The following is a 21,413-nucleotide window of genomic DNA, read 5'->3' on the forward strand; positions in this document are numbered from 1 at the left end:
TAACTTCGGGTTTTTAATTTGAGTTGCAACTTTAATGCTGTCGGCAGATAATAGCGATCGCATTGCAGCCCTAAACAAACCAACGGAATTATCAACAGCAATGCAAGCATACCGTCACTCACACATACAACATTCATGCATATGCATGTACAGCTAACTATTATATTTAAGTGTGTATTTGTGTCGTTCGCCACTTCCCATTCGCCCGCTGTACGTGCCACACGGCATTAGAGGTCACACACACACACGAACACATCCACGCGCATACACAACTACATGGGCACAGAGTCAGACGCTTCGCCTCAATACACTTAACTTCGATTGCAATGAGGGAAAAGCTAATCGCCATCAACACCAACAAACGCACGCACTTGGCTGGAGTAGAGTGGAGCATTTTCAGTTCGCTTTTAGTGGTCGACGAGTGCAATACCTACGACTTGTGGAAGCCAACGAATCGAAGAGTCTGCAGTCAGTCGTTTGGCAGTCAGTGAGCAGCATTGTCGTCGTTCGGTAGTGTTTAGTGGTTAGTTGTGAGCAGCGCGCGAATTTGGAAAATTAAAAAAAATTAAATTTTGAAACATAGTTTTTTTTTGTCAAAAATAAAATTTCAAAAAAAAATATTTTTTTTTATAAAATAATTTGTGTGAAAATATCTTTGCGTTGTAGCAGATTAAACAAAACAGATTTTTTTTTTAATAATTGCCAATTTTCCAAGTGCTTCTGGCTGCAATTTTTGATTTTCACACACAAAAGTGTTTGTAAAATTGTGTGTGGGCGTGTTTTTGTTTGCGCCAAATATACAAAGATATAAAATTATAAATACAATTTTGTTGCATTTATTTGAAGCGTAGTGAGCTTGCCAATTATTAAGCAACAAGTGCCTTTACATACTAAAAATACTCAAAAGATTAATAAAAAAAAAATCCTGAACAATTAAAAGTCTTTTTTAAAAGCAGAAAATATGTCCACCTCAGCTTATCTCCTGGCGCTACTTTTAGCACTGGCATTGGGCAGCACAGCAGGTGAGTACTTACGTCGGCTATCGTTTTGGGCCACTTATGTTATATTTCATATGGAGGTCATTAATTAAAAAAAAATTATGATAGTGAAAGTGTTAAGGCCGAATTTCTCCGCTAATTATCATTAGTATCTGCATCTTTTGGTTGTCCTACGTTACCCGAAATACAGATGGTTTTCGTGGAAAACGTTTTTTCAAAGCAGCAATACACTCGGAGCCTGGCCATTGAGGAGTGAACTCTTTTAAATATAAATATATTTTTTATAATTTTTTTTTATATTCTTTATAAGTTTTTGTTTACTTATTGTTTTTAAAGGACAATTAATTGATTATTTTTGGTTCTTTCTCTTTTTTTTTCAAATGAAATTCTTCCACAAGAAATGAATTTTCATATGGAATAAAGTGCAAAATTCTCATAAATCTGAATAATTTTTTAGCCGCTTAAAACTTGCAGTTTATTGTATCGAAATTTAACGAATATAAAACTGCATACTCGAAATTTTTTTTCATTTATATTAAAAAGTCTAAAGTTTAGATAAAAATTTATTTGGTTGGTTTTTAATTTTGTATAAAGTATGAAAGTTTGATTTATTTGGGTTCGAATAAAGAATCCAAAAGATTTTTGAGCCACTTAGAACTTCCACTTCTTTCTACCAAAATTCAATCAGCTATAAAACTGCATTATCAAAATATTTCTGAAAATAAATATTAAAAAGTCTAAAATGAAAATTTTGTTGCATATTTTTAATTATTTTATAAAGTTTAAATGAAAGTTTTGTTGAATTTTTTTAAATCTTAAATGAAAGTTTTGTTAAATTTTTCTAAATTTTAAATGAATATTTTTTTGCATATTTATAATTTTTTTATAAAGTTTAACTGAAAATTTTGTTGAATTTTTCTAAATTTAGAATAAAGTTTAAATGAAAATTTTATTGAATTAAAATTAAATTAAATGAAAATTTTATTGAATTTTCCTAAATTTTTTATAAAGTTTGAATGAAATTTTATTGAATTCTTTTAAATTTTGTGTAAATTTGAAATGAAAATTTTTATTGAATTTTCCTAAATTTTGTATAAAATTTAAATTAAAATTTTGTTGAATTTTTCCTAATTTTTTATAAAGTTTAAATCACAATTTTGTTGAATTTCTTTAAAGTTTAAATGATAATTTTGTTGAATTTTTGTAAATTTCGTATAAATTTTAAATGAACATTTTTATTGAATTTTCCTAAATGTTGAATAAAGTTTAAATCAAAATTTTTCTTCAATTTTTCTCAATTTTGTATAAAATTTAAATTCAAATTTTATTGAATTTTTCAAAATTTTTTTAAAGTTTAAATGAAAATTTGGTTGAATTTTTCAAAATTTTTTATACAGTTTATATTTATATAGTTATGATTAAAAAATGAATAATATTAACAAAAACAAAAATTCAGTTCGAAAAGTAGTGTACATTTATATTACTCACTACTGTAACATACATACATATCTGTATATTTGCCTACTTGGCACGACACCACATTTCATCCTCCAATTACACGCCGCTTCAGTGCCTCAATTCCATTTGTGTTTGTCTTTCTCTTCTCCTTCCGTCACAATGCCAAATCCGCTATTCCATGTCACTAATCACTGCGTTCTTCTTCTCGAATTACCTGCCATCCACCCACTTCGCCGCATGACCACATCATCTCCTCACATTTTTTGTTTACCCCTTCCGCATAGTACGCTTAGCTGTGCAAATAAAAGGGTTGCATTTTGTTCATATATTATCTCGGTTTATTTGTATTTTTATTTTATTTTTTTTCGACTTTTGTTGTTGTTTTTTGCATTTAGATTGGCGCCCGTGCATAAATGTCCGCTAATTATGAGTTGTGCCGCTTTATATTCTAACCGAATAAATTTTTAACCTTTTCCCTCTATGGCTGCCATTCCGTATTCTGTTGCATTCGTATGAGTTCAGTGAACTGTTTCCGCTTCCGTTGTAGGGCATCACTTGGCACTGGGTCAAAAGTGCAGTTTAATGTTTGATGCGGATTTTGAAATATTTAAACTGAGAAATATTTAGAAATTAAAGCCTAGAATTAAACTGGTAACAAATGCGGCCAGTATATGGAAAATGATTGAACGAAAGTTTTTCAACTTTTTTTCAAAGGTTTTGGTAATTTGCCTATAGTTTTCTACTATTATTATTATTAAGCTACTGCAAAATGTGATCAAAAGAGATCTATTTGTGGAAGAGTACCTCAATATTTTAAGGCTTTTTGAAAATTTAGCACATTTTGAGGTTTTTTGTTCCGTAATTCTCTGCCTAGTGCAGGACATTCACAAAGAATCTGCTCTGAATTTTCCGTATTCATTTCACCGTATCGGCAAATGATGGTCTCAGAAGGTCTAATTTCGTTTAATACTTTGCTATAGAACAACATGTGAGAGATGTGATCCTACTTTCTCGTATCAGACACGCGATGTCTTGTTTTGGCCTAAAGTGAAAATCTCGTATCCATTTCGATATTGTTTTTACGAACGAGAAAAGCGTGCATCGAAATTGGCACACACAATTGTCGCTCGATTCATTAGTCAAGGAATTAAGGATATCTCAGGCGACAATTTCTTGCAAAGTAACCAGTTAAAATCGTAATTCAACTCTGCTGAGCAAAGTAACTTATCAGAAATTGCTCTATCTAGAGTTAGGACACTTTTCGCTTCAATATAATTTCACCGGTTTTCAACGAATTTCCTCTGCTCCCACTTTCCGAGAAATTCGTTAATATGGCCTTTTGTAAGTCCACAGAAAGGCTCAGGACTAATAATTAGAGGCATTGTCGCCTTTTTTTTGACTCGATAGTCAATCATAGTCTAGATTAGATTAGATTTGTGGGGTTGGACAGGTCCCAGCACTCAGTCATAAAGACCATTGTGCTGCACCCAGGAAAGATATTACATGGATGTTAAGACTGAAAAATTTGCTTGAGGTCATCAATGGTTCCCATGGTAACCATATGCTGATCTCGGACGTTGCACCCTGTGATTATATCCACCAGTACTGTCAAGTCCTTCGCTAATTTCCTGCTAAGTTCTTTCACAAAGCACTTGGCTTGGCTCCAAAGTTGAATTGATGCGGGATTCATTCCAGGGCTTAGAGGAATGCTTGCAGAGCCTTCATTAGCCAGTTCATAAGCCAACTCGTTCCCTGTAATACCACAATGTTCAGGCATCCCTTGTTGTGTTTTGCAACACTCTTTAGTCTTACATTCACCGACAAATTTCGAAGAGCGCCGTGGGTTAGCAGTCATGAAGCCCTCCCGCAAAGTCGATTGCTTTGAAAACTATGCCTGCTTGAAAGTCACGATTTCTAATATCAATTTACGACGCTTTATGAGTTATCTTGCTCTCTACACGACAGATCGTGTCTATGGAATTTAATTACCTGGAGTATTTTTGAATGGTTTTAAGAAAGCGCAATTAATAATATTTCGAGGCAAAAGCTTTGATACAGCTAAAATTTATATTTGGTATTTCGTATTAAGATTTTGGCTATCTGCAAAAATTCTTTGCAATTCTTTTCAGTTTTCTCAATAATTTGATAAGCTGGGTAGCGAGGATTTCTACCCCATGATTGCTACTAACCACCCGATATTCTTGTTCCGAAATATATATTTTAGAGACCATAGAAACTTGTGATTTCGGTCTCTTATTTCATTTCAAATGCGTGCCGTTATTATTATTATTAGTTGTTGTCTGCCGAGGGGCAGTAATAACTTTATATATCACTTTTGTTGTCTCAAGCACGAAGATTTGAACCTACGCACACCCGAATAGTAGTCACGCACCAACCCATTCGGCTACGGTGAATTCTTTACAACTCTCCAAAAGTGGCTGCTTGTCAAGCGATGTGAGCATTCACAAAGCCTAACAAGGCTATGTATTTCATGTGCAAATATTCCTTTAAAATCTTTTCGATTTATTCTTTGCTAATCTGTTTTATTTATCATTCTTCACTCAGTCAGTACTAGTTTTGAGGGTTGTTGAAAATTTTCTTCTGTAACTATCGTTTACTACCAGACTAAGAGGGGGTTATCTTCAGTGATATCTCTTCCTTGGTAAAATAGTCGAGCCCATATTTTTGGCAATGTATGGAGGAGTGAAGGCCTCAAAAACTGATGACGTTTCTTCATATTTCCGTTTTCTTCATATTTCTTAACAAGAAATTCCTTTTTTTAACAGGAAATTCAATCACTGCCCGGTACTCACAATTTCGAGAATTTTCGTTGACGTAGTTTGTTCCTGCGTTTTTCTTTAATAACTTTTGATAAACCAAATAAAAATGAAGGTCACAAAATTAGTGTTATCAGTACCTTTATGACGAGCCGTCGCTAGATACCTTAAGCCCGAGATTATCAGCCACCCCTCTTAAAGCAATCAAAGAGCAAAAATAAAGCTATTCCATATGTTGGATTTTTTTTAAACAATCATAAATACCTGTCACTGTCATTTCTGAATTGGTAACCTCATTGTGAGGGCTTGGGCGGTTTTAGTTAAAAATGCCTCCTTTAAGAATCATCTGAAATCAAAAAAATCAAATAATTTAGTTAAAGTATGAGTTAAACTTCCCCCCAACGTTTATTTTGACGATTTATTTTCATTTTCAGCCATTTGGTAGTCGTTTGAAGTAAACAGTGATTTTTGACGAAAAAATGCCGCCATTTGTAGGTGTAAAACTACCTTAATATAAAAAAAAATGGCGAAAAAAAACGTTGGGGGGAGGTTTTCTATATGTAAAATATGTGTGCAAAATTTCAAAAGGATCGGGTGAGTAGTTTTCAAATGCCAATGACTACGCACTTTAAAAAAAAGGTTCGAGAAAACCGCGTTTAAAGTTTGTAACGGACTACGCGCGCAACTGCTGCGTCTCGGCAGATGTTTGAGGCGGCTCGGCTTTATGCTCTATAACTTAAAAGGTTTTGCTCGGATTGACTTAAAATTTTAACACGGTATTTTTGAAATAGTTTACTACAATAACATGCAAAAAAAAATCGATTTTTATGCCTTACCCTCCCTTAAACCAACTGCCCATTATTTTATAGTTGATAAGGAGGGACTGAAACCCCGTCAACCTCTTTTAGCTCCCATTTAATTTCATAGGCTATTCCATATGTTGAATTTTTTTTAAACAATCATAAATACCTGTCACTGTCATTTCTGAATTGGTAACCTCATTGTGAGGGCTTGGGCGGTCTTGGTTAAAAATGCCTCGTTTGAAACCAACTGTCCACTATTTTATACCTGATAAGGAGGGACTGAAACCCCGTCAACCTCTTTTAGCTCCTTTTTAATTTCATCAATAATTTTCTTTGTCATCATTTGTTTGCTCAAATATTTCATATGGTTTTGTTTAAGTCTTTTTGTATTTTCCATTTAATAAACTTAAAAATTTCCAGCCAATAAGAATTCTTGTTCATGTGACGTCATTGAATGAAAACAAAGTTGCAGTTAAAATTTAGGTAAAAACTAAAAATAGGTCACCTTGCGAAACTTATCACTACCAAGGCAAACTTCACCGCGACATCCTGCAAACCATCATCCGGAGTGCCAAATAAAATGAAACGGAAATGGAAATGAAAATCTATGCCCAACGAGTTATTGTTCAGGGACATTGTGGCGCGATTTTGTGCTAAAGGAATAGTTCGATAAATGAATAATCGAGGATATTTATATGCACACGGACATACATATATTCAAATCTACATACAAACATACAAACCTACATACATACAAACCCACACATACATACCTGCACACAAATATACATGCAAGTATTGTGACACATGACAGCATTTCAAAGTTATGCAGAAAAGCACATGAAGTGGAAAATAAAAAAATAATAGGCAGTTAATTTGGATTTCTATACTTTTAACAATCGCCGCAAAAAGTCGCTTGCTTGAGAAATTATATGTTTACATATGTATGTATGTACGTATGTGTATGTACTCGTAAATGCCGCTAAGTACTTTTTAGTGAAATGAGAAAAAATTCGTGAGCTATGCAACGAATTCTGTGAACTAAAAAATTCCTTAACGAAAACGCAAGTATGCATGGGAAATTAAATCCATCAACAAAGTAGCTGAGGTTCAGGCCTTGGCGTGGCTATCAGCAGATGACCTTAAGTGACACACCCAGTGAAACTGAAAGCAAAAAGCAAACAGCTAACATCTTCTACATACAAAAGACATTAAAAAGTGGCGCCAATCGCAAATCACGTGAAAATAAAGAATTCAACGGTCAAAGTATTGTTGACCTCATTTTTTTATTTTGTGGTACTAAACCTTTTATAGACTTTTACGTACTGCAGTGGAATTCACGTGGAATTTAATTAAAAATATCAGCAGAATTTTTGAAGATTTTATGCAAATGCAACAACACACAATTTCTGATATCGTATTTGGTGATACTGGCAAATATTTCCATTTTAAAGTTAAAGTAAAGTATTTCTTCAAAACAAAAACTGGTTGACAGAATTTTTAGGCTTAGCTTCTGAATATCAAATTTGAGTTTCTTTTAAGTTATTAATAATGGAAATTTTTAAGAAAATTACTAATTTTTTTTCATCATTTTATTGTAAAGTATAGGTATATAGCGGGTCCTTCAAAGTGACGTCAGCAGTGAATAATTTCTAGACGGTACTTTTTTTATGTGGTTTCAAAATGAATATAAGTACATAAACGTTGATGCTGGCAAAACGACAAATTTGAGATAATCGGCTCAACTTAAGCCCTAAAATTTTCGCCCTTGGGGAAACATAGGTCTAATGCAAAGATTGCCGCGGTTAGTGAGAATGTTGATCAGAATCCTTCCACATCGATTCAGCAATTAGGGATTCCACCGAAGCAAATTACCACAATTTTTGGCTAAAGATCTGCTCTTGCTTCTTAGATAATTCAGTTCGCACCAGATTCGGGGTAAGCTCATCATACATTGTTTTTTTTTGAAAAATTATAAATTAAAAAAATATTTTTTGTTTTGAAAAATTAAAAACAATATATGAAAATAATATAAAATTTTTTTTTTTGAAAAATTAAAAATAAAAATACAATTTTTTTTTGGAAAATTAAAAATAAACATATTTTTTACAAAAATTAAGGGCAAGTTCATCATACGTAGTAGGCAAGCAAGTAAAAAAATTGTTTTTTTGGAAAAATAATAAAAAATAAACAAAATATTTTTTTGTGGAAAAAATAATAAAAAAAAGTTCTTAAATATTATATATACACACTTAAACGTGTTTTATTTGGTTTATACATCTAATAATATTTTTTTAGAAAAGAACCTAATTTTTTGTTAGAATTTTTTCAAAAAAATTGTAAATGATGTGTACCATTTAAGGAAAATTGTATGGAAAAAATTGCATTTTATTTTAATTTTTTCCCAAGATTATACATGTGCATACAAATAAAAACATTTTTACCAAAAAATAAAAAAGAAAAAAAAATTTTTTTGCAAAAATTTTATGGAAACATTTTTTTGCAAAAATTTTATGGGAAAATTTTTTTGGAAAAATTGTAACCCATATATAATTTTTGGAAAAAACCAAAAACTAAGAAACATTTTTTTGAAAAAGTTATATCTGAAAATTTTTCTTTGGAAAAACGACTAATTGCTTGTTAAAAATTCTTCTCAAAAATTATATATGGTCAACATATTTAAAAAAAAAACTTTATAGAAAAAGTAATATAATATATGTTTTAAGTTTTGTCCAAAAAGTGTATATAAAATAATATATTAATAAAAAAAAAACATTTGTTTTTGGAAGGTTTTTCGTAAAATTTTTTTTTATTTTTTGTTAAAATTTTTTTTTAAATTATATATACATCCTTAAAAAGTTTTTTTTTTTAAGTTATATCTGAAAGTTTTTCTTTGGAAAAAACATAATTTTTTGTAAAACTATTTTCCCAAAAATTAAGTATGGTACATATTTAAGAAAAATTTCATGGAAAAACTAGTGTTTTTTCCCCTAAGAAAAAGTTTCAGATATAAATTTTTTTTTTTAATTTCCAATGTTTTTTCGGAAGAAATTATATGTACACGCCTTAAATATTTTTTTAAGTTATATATTTACAAATTTACAAACTTAAAAAAGATGTTTGGGAAAAAAATTTAATGTTTTTGTAAAAATTTTTGGGGAATTTTTTTTTTTTTTGCCAAACGACTTTTTTTTCTGTTAATGTTAATTTTATATCTATTATATTTTTTTGTTAAAATTTTTTTTTGCCAAAAGCCTTTTCTTGGTTATTCCTAATGTAATCTTTAAATGACCTGATATATATCGTGAGATATGGCTCACTAAAAACAATTAAAACTTTTTACTTCAATTAATACATACATACACATACCTATTTGCTCGTAACTTTGTGATGTCGACCTTGCTATGCCTGACTAAGGCTGTAATCTATTTCAAAAATATTTTTCATTCCCTTTCTTTCTCATTTTCAGCGGAAAATATTTCCTCCACCCATGTCACGCCATCACAAGTAGATAGATAATTATTTCGTGGCCGTCATGACAGTCTCAGAGTTACATTTAAATTTTCCAGATTTCGATAGAAAATTTTTGGTTTCTACAAAAACACCTAAAACTATTTATTTAAAATAGTATATTAACTTTTTCTACTGGTAAACTGTTGCGCTCACTAATGGGACACTCCACACACGACATATTCACGCACACTTATGAAAATAAAGCATTTCCGTCAATTGTTTTCGCTTAGCAAAATATTTTTAATTACATATTTTTCCAGAATAAAATTTACTAATAAGAAAGAATCTGTAAATCTGCTATGATTACGGCAACCAGAAATTCAATTAAAAGCGGCAGCTATGTAATTATTAATTAACGTCCAAATGTGTATTTATGTAATTACGGCAGATTTTTGCCAGCGAATGTCAACACAGTGATTGCTAGTAAATACCGAGCAGCTAACTAAATTTGCCTCGTTTAGCTCATCAGTAGGTTGTGAATGATGTGGCTGAAAAAATTTATATGTAAAAAAAAAATGAAATATCGTGCAAGTCTCGGTCTGAATTGGGTGGGTGGTTATTATTACAATCTTATTATTAGTGCATTTGTATATAATTACGTGCATATATGTATATGTAATTAAATGTGTATGTGTGATGGTGTAGTATGAGAAGAAATTTGACTTAATTTGCATGGGAATGTAAATGCGTAATGTGTGGCAAGATGAGCGAGTGGGCGAGTTCTTAAGTTAATAAGTGCATGAAAGGAAAAATCTGTGGACATAAACGATAATGAGCAGAATGTTCGAAATCAAAGATGGCATATGTATCATATATACGCATTAGGGTGCACCCACTATCCAAAAATAAAAAAGATCGGAGCTATTTTTCCATCGAAATTATAAATAATAGGTCCATTTTTTATCGCCAGTGGCGATGCGATGCAACAAACCTTTTTTCTTCTGCCGTTCAAGAAGCATCTCACACGTCACCAAACTTCTCTCGCTTTCCCTCTCCATCAATTGATGTGGCACCCAGTTACCTGCCTTCTGGACCATTCCCATCACGTGCAAACGGTTACCGACGGTTGATCTGTCAACATCCAACTCTTTAGACATATCATCAAGGGTTCGACATGCGTCGTTGATGGAGCGTGACTTTCGAGCTGCACTTTTCTTTTAAAGGTAATAATGAAGCATGACTTCCCGCAAGTGCTGTTTCTGGAGGTAAAAAAATAAAAAAAGTCCATTTTTCCCCCGCAATTGTAAAGTATATTATATTTTTAGACCTCTGACTGATATATTTAAAAATATTGATAAAATTTTGACACATTTTTAAGCAACCCTCTTAAGCTCATACTCCGGTATCTCGCGAGGGGATTTTTTCAATAAAATTAAAATAATACATTTTTAAAAACTAATTTTATTCAGACTACATTTGGATGTCAACGTGGCCAATAAGCCAGAAAAAATGGTGTTTTCCGCCTTTAATTATAAAATCTATTAAATTTTGAGGCTTCTGACTAAAGATTTTGAGATTTCTGAAAAAAATAATTTGTAAAAAGTAAAGGGCCTTTCAAAAGTCACGCCTAGTTATCAGTAGTGAATAATTCCTAGACCCTTTTATGCCATCTTTGACATATTTCAAGTGGACTGATGCGTAATTTTACACCATAGAACATCCCGTTAAAATTATTGAAACTTGTTCTAAAAATGGTCGATCTTTAAGAAGGACATATCGCAAAATTCGTGATTTTTTGGTGGAAATAATCGTCCCAATGAGTCGACAATTCAAAGCTTGGTGAAAGAATTTCAAGAAACTGGTGCTATCGAGGATTGAAAATGAGCTGGCAGACCATGGTGAGGTTTTTTGAAAAGTAAAGTCTATGTGAATAAGTCAAAAACAATTCCAGAGTTGAAACACAACATGCGGATTAAGATTGTTGAACTCCTGCGAGTTCTTGAATGAGCGTGTCATCGTGCAGCTGTGCTCATAGTGGGTATATAAATAATGTTATTTTTTACAAATAATTTTTAAGATCAGTATTTTGAATAAAAAAATAGTTAAACCCGAAAGAATCTGAATTTTTACACATTTTATTTAAACAAAAAATTAAGGCGCGTCTTTTCAAAGACCCTTTACTTTTTAAATATTTTTTTATATTATTTGCCCGAAATGTTTTTATCAGAAACCTCAAAATCTAATCGGTTCTAAAAATCCGTTGGAAAACCCGCCACCCTAATGCTCATATTCATCCTACTCTAAGTAGCCCACACGTTGCAACCACCATTGTCAGTTTATTAGTGAAATTGTGCATGATTACAAAATGCTTTAAAATAAATTATAATCATTTTGTGCACAAAGCTGTAATTTTGTTTCTAATTAACATTTTCGCTCATTTTTCTTCCTCCTGTTATAAATAAATATTTCATTGCATTTTCGAAAATTACTATAATTTCTTTACTGCATACTTGCTAAGCTAATCGCCAATGTGCGTATGTATGTGTGCAGTGTCTTGGCTTGCTGCAATTTTTCTTTAAGTGCGGGAAATTTTGCACTTGCTGGCCATGGGTAAAGTTTTGGCAGTCAACGTACGCTGTAGCTTTAGTACAGTTGTTGTATTATGTAGGTATATGTATGTGTGTAAGTGCATATGTATGCATACATTTATGTAATTATTTGCTTGGCAAGTGTGCAGACACTGCCTACTTCATAAAACATGTTGCGCAAACTCAAATACAATTGGCAGCACTCGTACATGTCTTCATATATCTATTTGTACAGTATGTGTGAACAAAAACGGACCTATAAAGGGATTTTGTCAAAAAATAGTAAAAAAAAAGAAAAAGCAATAAAAAATTAAATAAACAAAAAAATTAAAAAAAATTTAATTAAAAAAAATTTAAAAAAAATTTACTTGAAAAAGAATTAAAAATAAAAATAAAACAAAAGTCTAATGACAATAAGCAACGAAAGTAGCGAAAAGTTTTCAAATTCTCAACTAATTAAGAAAACCTCTTGAACAAATTTAAGGTAGGGTAGAAGTCTGAAGCCTAACCTCAATAAATTAAAACCTAAGAGTATTCAGAATCGAGAGCAAATTGCCTTTGAATGACAGAGTAACGCTTAATAACAACAAAATACCTGTACACCAGAGTCAAATCTGCGACTCGTTTGCTTTTTTTTCTACAAACTACAGCATAGATTTCAATGGCACTGCTACTACCTTATGGAGGGTATCCCCATTCTCACGTATCGAAAATCAATACATACATACATAATTGGCGCGTACACCCTTTTTGGGTGCTTGGTCGAGCTCCTCCTACTATTTGTGGCGAGCATCTGGATGTTGTTCCACAAATGGTGGGGCATACAGTTTTAAGCCGATTCCGAACGGCAGATATTTTTATGAGGAGCTTTTTCATGGCAGAAATACACTCGGAGGTTTGCCATTGCCTGCTGAGGGGTGACCGCTTCTAGAAAGAACTTTTTCTTCATTTGATGTTTCACGGAGATTCGAACCCACGTTCTCCGTATTCCGAATGGTAGTCACGCACGAACCCATTCGGCTACGGCATTCGGAAATCAATACTCAGGAGTATTTCAGGCATAAAGAGTAGTTTGTTATTATTTTTATTATAATAGCATTATGAGGAAATTTAACACTACGACTTGAAAGTTCTACCCTGATTCAGATTATTTCTCTGAGCCCAACTTCTTCAATGAATTTTAGTATCCTATTTTATTGAGTTAAGAAGTATATACTAACAAATTTATTTACTGGTGAAAATATAAAAAAAAATCTTCCATTTTTGCATTACACTGAAGGCCTCATTTCTTCATGATTGGGGCAATAACATTTACGCGATTCTAACCGAGTTTACCAAATCGCGCAAGTCGTTTCTTTCTCGTGCTACCCGGCACCAGACACACCAAGGAAAGCCAAGTCCTTCTCCACGTGATCTTTCCAAGTTCGGAGAATCGATTTTCACAAACTTCTCATTCTCTCTCTTCAAATTGTTCACCAGCAAAACCAATCGCCAAAAACGAGCTAATAGTAATCACTTGATCTCAGGTGCGCTCTATAAAGTACAACTCGCGACAAATCGATAGCAATTCAACATTTGAACAGTTCAGACTATTTTGTTCATTATTTTTTCTCACAAAAGTATGACTCAATGTGGAACAAAATCCATTTGAATTGAAGTTCCAAACTTTGCTCTAACCTAAAAAACAAAAAATTCCACAAACTTTCCATCACAATTCCAGGGTTTTTATGGTCAATTTCGAAACAGGTTCTTGGCATGCAGCTTTAAGGCTTATTAAATTTTAGTCCACAAAAATGCAAGTTAAAACTTGCTGATTCTATATAATTTTTTCCTCCTGATGGTGTTGTGCTCTTTTTTACTACTAAAAAAATTTTTTTGTGTTATCAACATTTTTATAATACCTTTACGCTTGTACTACTGTGGACAAAAAGTAAGGTGAATTTATTTGTCAAACTTCGCGAGATTAAAATTTGGCTCTAGTTATTTTTATCATGAGTTGACAGCACTGTTAATAACATCTGGGCCAACTTTCATTTGAATGTCATTATCAGTAATATATTTACGCTTGTGTTTACCAAACGACCAAGAGTGCATTTTTCGATTTTTACAATGTCTGATTTGATTGAGCAGAGAAGTGCCATCAAATTTTGTTTGCGGAATAAAATTTCGGCTGCGGAAACGTTTAGAATGTTGCAGAAGGCATTTGGTGATTTGACCATGTCGCAGAAAAATGTTTATAAGTTGTACAAAGACTTTAAAGAAGGTCGAGAACGTGTTGATGACTTGGAGCGCTCCGGACGACCATCGACGTCAACAGATGTCCAACACGTCAATAAAGTGAAGGAGTTAGTGCTCAAAAATCGTCGGTTGACTGTTAAAGACCTTACTGATATGATCGGAATATCAGAAGGATCTGTGAAAACCATTTTGAAAGACCATTTGGGCCTAGTCAAATCTCGTTTGGTACCGAAAACTCTCAATTTCTCGGAAAAAAGTCTTCGCGTTGATGTGTGTGAAACAATGCTTTCAGACTATCAGGACAAGCTCAAATGCATCATTACGGGAGATGAGACATGTATTTATGCTTAAGATCCTGAAACAACCGACCAATCAAGCGAATATCGAATATCGAATAAAGGTCATGATGACAGTTTTTTCGATTTTCGTGGTGTGGTGCACTATGAATTCCTTCCACCTGGCCAAACTGTTAATAAGGAATATTATTTGAGCGTTATGCGTCGTTAACGTGAAGCAATTCGACTAAAAAGACCAGAATTATGGGCCAACAACTTAATTCCACTAAAAATATGCACTTATTTATGAATTTTTTTTGGAAAGATGATTCATGTAAATTTATTTATCCAATTAGTATACTGTAAACTCATATTTCAAAAATATTTTCAAAAATTTTCACAAGAAAATATACTAAATTGAGCCGTTGACAGCAGATCTACGCAGACGTCTCGAAAAAAAGGCAATTTGCCGTGGACAGTTTTTCTCAGCATCTGAAATCAAAAAATCAAAGAATTTTCATTAGGTAATCAATTGTCCGAGGTAACCCTGTCGAGTTTTTATTTTCAATTTTTTTTAACATTTGAAGTACGATTTTTAGACGATAAATCGCATAATATTGTTTATTGTAAAATAAATAAAAATTGAAAAAAAACCTCCCAGGGTTACCTCGGTAATTATGTAGAAAAAGTGTGTACAAAATTTCAGGAAGATCGGTCGAGTAGATTCAGAGAAAAAGTGTCCACCGACTTGAAAAACGTCGTTTTCCAGAAAATCGATTTAAAGCTTTCTATAGCAGGTAGCCGAGTCGGAGCGGCCAATGGTTATAATGCTCTAACTTTGTGAGTTTTGCACCGATTGACTTAAAATTTGGACACAGCATTCTTGAGATTATGTACATTCATTTTCTCAAATAAACCAAAATCGATTTTTTTTACCCTAAAAACCCCACCCCGCCCCTTAAGCCGGCCATTTCTGGGTGACTGAAATGACGAAACCTATATTGCGCATGATTCCTATTACATAATCATGACTATGAAAACGTTTCACGTTTTCAAACGCCCAACTTGGGTTTTCGCCTTTTCCGAAGAAAAAAAGAAAAACTTTCAACAAATTTCACTTTCCAAACAAACTGCATATAAGTCTGGACTACAAAATTCACTTTTTATTTATACAAGTTTACATTTTTGGGGGATATGGGACTGCTATTCCATATATTATTGCGGGCTCCAAATGATTCTGGGATCCAAAAGTGCTTATCACGTCATGGTTTTGAGAAAATTGGATGTAAATCATAAGATGAGTTGGTAGCTCATATTTTCTAAAAAAAACTGAGGTGCTGAAAGCTTCAATCTATATTCGAATTAAAGCTTGAATCTTACACTTAATAGCGATATAAAAAAAATAAATAATTGGCATGTACACTTCTGTTAAGTGTTTGGCCGAGCTCCTCCTCCTATTTGTGATTTGCGTCTTGAGGAAATACACTCGGAGGCTTGCCTTTGCCTGCCGAGGCGTAACTGCTATTACAAAAAAATGTTTTCGATCATTTGGTGTTTCATGCACAGAGATTCGAATCTTCGCACTCCCGAATGTTAGTCACGCACCAGCCCTTTCGACTACGGCGCCCGCGATATATGCTAGTCCAAAAAAAAAATTAATATATCTTTTAATAAAATGAGGTTAACCCTTTGTCCCGAAGTCCAGTGACTACGATCGAGCTGAAAAATATCTGAACTAAGCTCGTAAAAAAAAGTTACTATTAGGGAGTTTTCGGAATCGCTGATTACAAATCTACTATCAGGTTTTCAAAATTCAAGTTCTATATAAAAAATAGCCATGTAGAGCTGTATAATTTTATATAAACAAATAAAAAATATTTGCATATTTAACATTAAACCCAACACAACTTATTTGAGAACTGTCTATATTTTCAAACTGTCAATGCATATATTTGAACACATTTGTGTATGTAAAAGTTAAAAGGTATGATGAGCAAGACGTCTTGTCGTCCGTCCACCCACTAAACGATAACTTTCTGCAATAAATAGGCCAATTTTCTTCCGACAGCTCAACATATGGCAAAGTTCAATGCACTCGCGCCATCGGTTGCACATAAAATGTATGCCATACATATTGAGGTTTGCTTGAGCGTTGTAAAATTTCTGCATTTGAATAAATAATATTTTACCGCCTTCGATATGTTTGTACAGTCAGAGGCAGTGTGTTCACGCTACTAACTTTTGCACCCATTCATGCATAGATACACATAAAAACGGGTATGTCTCCCCATAGGTAAAGTGACAAAACTATTGGTGCCAAGTATGGCAGAAATACTTTCTGATACAATTTTATGGTTTACTAAATGCAGTTTAAAATAGTTTGGATACTTTCTTAAGGCAAGAATTGAATGGAATAAATTTCGATTATTTAAAAACTTTACACCGTTCTAAAAAAATTCAGATTTACTTCAGTAATGTCGACTTTCTAGATTGTACACCGAAAGAGCATTATTGGCACTTGGCGCTAACAAAGTAGTAGCCCAAGATTTTTTTTCTATCAAAGGATGGCCACTGTGTCATACAGTTTCACTTATAATGAGGTTTTCTTCACATATATAGGGTTATTCCATAGGTGCGCTTCAACTTTTTTCCGATAGGGAGGGCGAACGACGCAATATTTTTTATTTTTCGCTTGTCATTTGTAAATTTCATTAGTATACATTTCATCATGGAACGCTACAGACTTGAGCAACGATTGCAAATCGTGCAAATTTTTTATGAAAATAATCGTTCTATTGCTGCTACTTTAAGAGCATTACGGCCATTTTACGGTCCATTTAACAAGCCGTCCCGTTTTGGGGTTATGTGAAGTCATTGGTCTACAGTAACAAGCCGGCGACGATTTGTGAGCTCAGAGCTAATATTGAACGCGAAATTGCTGGAATTTCGGCCGATTTATGCAAAAGAGTGGTCGAAAATTGGGTTCAACGATTGGACTTCGTAAAACGTGCACGCGGTGGGTGATCTGAATCACTGTGATCTGAAAGATCTATTGCGCCCTCTTCATGGAATCAGAGTATATCTCTGAGCCCAATTTTCTCAATAAATTTTAGTATTAGTCCTATTTTATTGAGTTTTATCGCCTTCTGGCAAAATATGTTTCGGTGGCTCTGTGGCATATGGCACCTTCTCTTTCAAATCACATACCAGTGATAACCTTATCATCAATAATAGGCTAAAATTCAATTGTTAACATCTCTCGAAATCGTAAACCGTAACCGCATTTTCAACCTAATTTTTTGAAAAAAAAAAACTAGTCCAATCACGTCTCCAGACTACACCGCACCAAACAACGGCTTCTTATCAATTGGTGATGAATTTTCCGAATTTTCTTGTTGACGTATCCTGACAAATAAAAATGAGCTTAGTATGAAAAAGGTATTATCTCATATATGTAAACCAAACAATCATGAAACACATTTTGCGAATCTCCTGCGAAGTGAATGGTTGGTCGGCTACAATTTCTGCGCCAGTAGCATTTTGTTAAGCTTCCAAACGACCCGCATTTATATTCGGCCATGAACTGTCACTCCAGTAGTATTTTCCGCACAACAACAACACCAACCACAACTCAATTTATCGCCCAAATATTAATAGCGGCCGCTGAGAATACGTTTATATTGACCAAAAATATCAAGAATTTTACAAAACGTAACTTTTATAGATCCATTATTTATATATTGGATTTTTATTACTTTTTATTCCAAATGGAGTACACAAAGAGACGTATTTGCTGGCAGAGTTCTATAACCTGGAAGATTTAAAAGCCTGGAAGTTTCTGAAGCCTGAATCATAAAATTCAAAAAAATATTTTAAAGTCGGTTTTAAAATACCTACATACAAATTGAGAAACATTGAAAGTAATTCAAAATTCGTATTTCTTCTTACTATGGTAAGTTCCCACGCAAGAAAGGTCAAGAAAATAGTCCAGGCAATGTATAATAGAGACTAAAGACTTGTCACTATTTAAAGTTAGAGTTTAAGGAAAACGCTTTTAAAGCCTTTTTACGTTTTATTTTGTAAATATCTAACTTTCGCACAAAATTTCAACTGTAAAACTCCATAGAAACGTTTGCTTGAATATATTTTCATTTGAAAAATTTCCCACAAGGCATTCTAAAAGGTCACTTTAGAGACAGTAAAGAGTTAAAAATGAGAAAAAAATTATAATTTATAATGCCATCATTGCTCGAAAATGTCAGGCGTGTCCTAATGAGATAGCGAAATATTTCTGCATCCATTTTATTTGGGTGATAAGGCATAGTGACATATAAGAAAATTGTTAAGCAGTCTAAGTAGTGAGCGATGGGACTTCGTAAAACGTGCACGCGGTGGTCATGCAAAAGAAATCGAATTTCATACTTAAATGTATATGTTCAAACTCGATAATAAAAAAAAAAATTGTTACAAAAGTCAAACCGTTTGTGTTTTATTCAAAAAAGTTCAAAAGTTGAAGCGCTCTTACTGAAAACCCCTATAGAAGAGATGGCGGAAATTTCCATTAGAGTATTCGTTCCATGTGAATTGATTGCTGGGAAAAGCTGGAGACGTACATAAAAGTTACTGCGATGGCTCTACATGACTATAGTCAAGGCTATGATTTCCTACAGGGCAGCAGCCTGGGAGAATTGTATGATGAAGTAATCTGTAATAAACACACTAAAAAGGTTAGAAAAGATCTGCGTTACAGGAGATCAATGGAGCCACGGTAGCAATGGAGGTTCTTCGAAAACTCACACCTCTTTATATTCATATCCAGTCCCAAGCGAAGAGGGCTATACTAAGAACAAGCAGAGCTACTATTTATACAGTAGATCGTCAAAATCGCAGGATATTTGATGTTCTTGCTGAACTAAACCCTAAGATATCCTGCCATGTTACATGCTGCTACTGATGTTTAGTTTGTCAAACGCTTCAAGACTGCAGCGGGCAGTAAAAATACTTGGGAAGGGTTATCTACAACCAACAAGATAAACCAGAACATAGTAAATTATAGCATGGTACACGGATGGATCCCTCGCGGAGGTAAGTTTAGGGGAAGATGCCTGCGAATTGGGGGAAAAAAGAAAGATGTTTGTACATATATTTCAAGATGCGCTCACTCTAACATTGAATCCAACAATAACAATAGAAGCATAGGCTCCCAACTGTTTCCAGGTTACAGCAAAACTGATGCTGAAATGTCTCCATAAACTAAATCTTAGGTAAGCACAACCAGATACGTTTTCTCTGGGTTCCAGAGCAAATAAGGAGTTACCGGGACCGATATGTCAGAAAAATTATCCAGGAAAGGGACGGCCTCCACACTTATAGGATCAGGGTTATTATTTGGCCTAGGAGAGGTCACAGGAAGTAGAGAAAAGTCAACGAAAATCAAACTGGGACAATCTACCTGGCTTATTACATTGAACTTAAGGAAGTTGAGCTTAGAGAAATGTGCCAAACCCGTGAAAAGGATACAACAGATCTTTTATAAAACATATGGGCTAAAAAGTCCTGGACATAGCTAAGAAAACAGATTTTTTTTGGAAATATAAAGCCAACACGTTCTTGTAATATCTTTACGATGTCAAAAAACTCACCCAACTTCACTTTCCGATCATTCAAAATGATTTCGTTTTTTAATTTTTTTGAAATTTTTCAGGTGTTATCGCCTCATTTGGATGCCCACTGCATAATTCATCATCGGTGTCTCCACGACCATATTTGAAATCGGCAAGCCATCGTTTTATTGTTGTTTCTTATGGGGCGTAGCCCGCATAATACTTTTCAAGTCATTGCTTTGCTTGGACGGTATTTTTTCCCATTAAGAAGCAGTGTAAAATGAAAAATTAATTAAATTTTTTTGTGATCCTTTGTTTTGAAAATAACAAAATTAGTGTCACTTTAAGCACAATAACTCACGAATTAGTGAATAGAATATCATGCACTTTTAGCAGCTGTCTTTCTAAGGTATGTGTTAGTAAAAATAAAGTTTTCTTTCAGTAACGTCGTTCGGTAATTTTTTTAGGTGCCGAAAGCAGTTTTTGTACGTCCTATTAAAATAACTATTTTAAAATCTTGTCAACCTTCAAACCTTCTCTTTCTCCCATATTTCTTATCTATACTTTGTAATAACAAATCGAAGCGGAATGGAAGAATTCTCGCACATAATCTTTCACTGGTAGAAAATCGGCGCTCAAATGCTTAGGAATTTTGTCATTTGCGCTCCAACGTAACTCCAGCTAAATCATCTTGTGAAAATTCGTAAAAATCTAAAAACATATTTAATGGATTTTCATTCCCCTATTCACCTAAAATTTGATCAGCAAAAAATTTTCCATTTCATCTTGTTCATCATCTATGATTCCACACCCAATCTCTCTCATTTACATAAATTCATGCACACATACAAATAGAGAAATTTGCATTAATCTCAAGAATTCAAATAAACGTTAACCAGAAATTTTTTTCACTAAATCGTCACTGTTCTGTTACGATTATTACAATCACTTTTTTGTGCACCAGTAAAGCAGCAATTCTAGTGACTACAACAGACACAGTCGCCGCTCTTGCAGCTACCATTTGGGTTCCCATATGCGATATTGTGTGCATGATATGCGTTAGTATGAGTATATGGGGATTGGTGTGCATATTTCAATAGTCGTGAAAGACTTACGTACCCGCAGTTTCATATTCAACCAGCTGTGCAACTGTGATATAGGCGAACCACTTAAGTGAGACCGCAATTTATGACAGAAATATGAGCAAACGGACATTAAGT

General features: G+C 33.5%; 1 protein-coding gene across 2 annotated transcripts in view; it reads left to right on the top strand.

The window, feature by feature from the left end:
* Nucleotides 1-408: 408 nt before the first annotated feature.
* Nucleotides 409-21,413, top strand: part of LOC129248418 (uncharacterized) — a 66,185-nt gene continuing 45,180 nt past the window's right edge. The window contains exons 1-2 of one of the 2 annotated variants that reach the window (XM_054887961.1): nucleotides 409-523; nucleotides 847-1,022. In XM_054887961.1, coding sequence (XP_054743936.1) covers nucleotides 962-1,022 — 61 coding nt within the window. In that variant the 5' untranslated portion in view covers nucleotides 409-523; nucleotides 847-961. Of the gene's footprint in view, nucleotides 1,023-21,413 lie in introns of both variants that reach the window. The other variant, XM_054887960.1, reaches the window with a different exon arrangement.

Source organism: Anastrepha obliqua, chromosome 5, assembly GCF_027943255.1.
Source record: "Anastrepha obliqua isolate idAnaObli1 chromosome 5, idAnaObli1_1.0, whole genome shotgun sequence".
In the NCBI taxonomy this organism is placed as follows: domain Eukaryota; kingdom Metazoa; phylum Arthropoda; class Insecta; order Diptera; family Tephritidae; genus Anastrepha; species Anastrepha obliqua.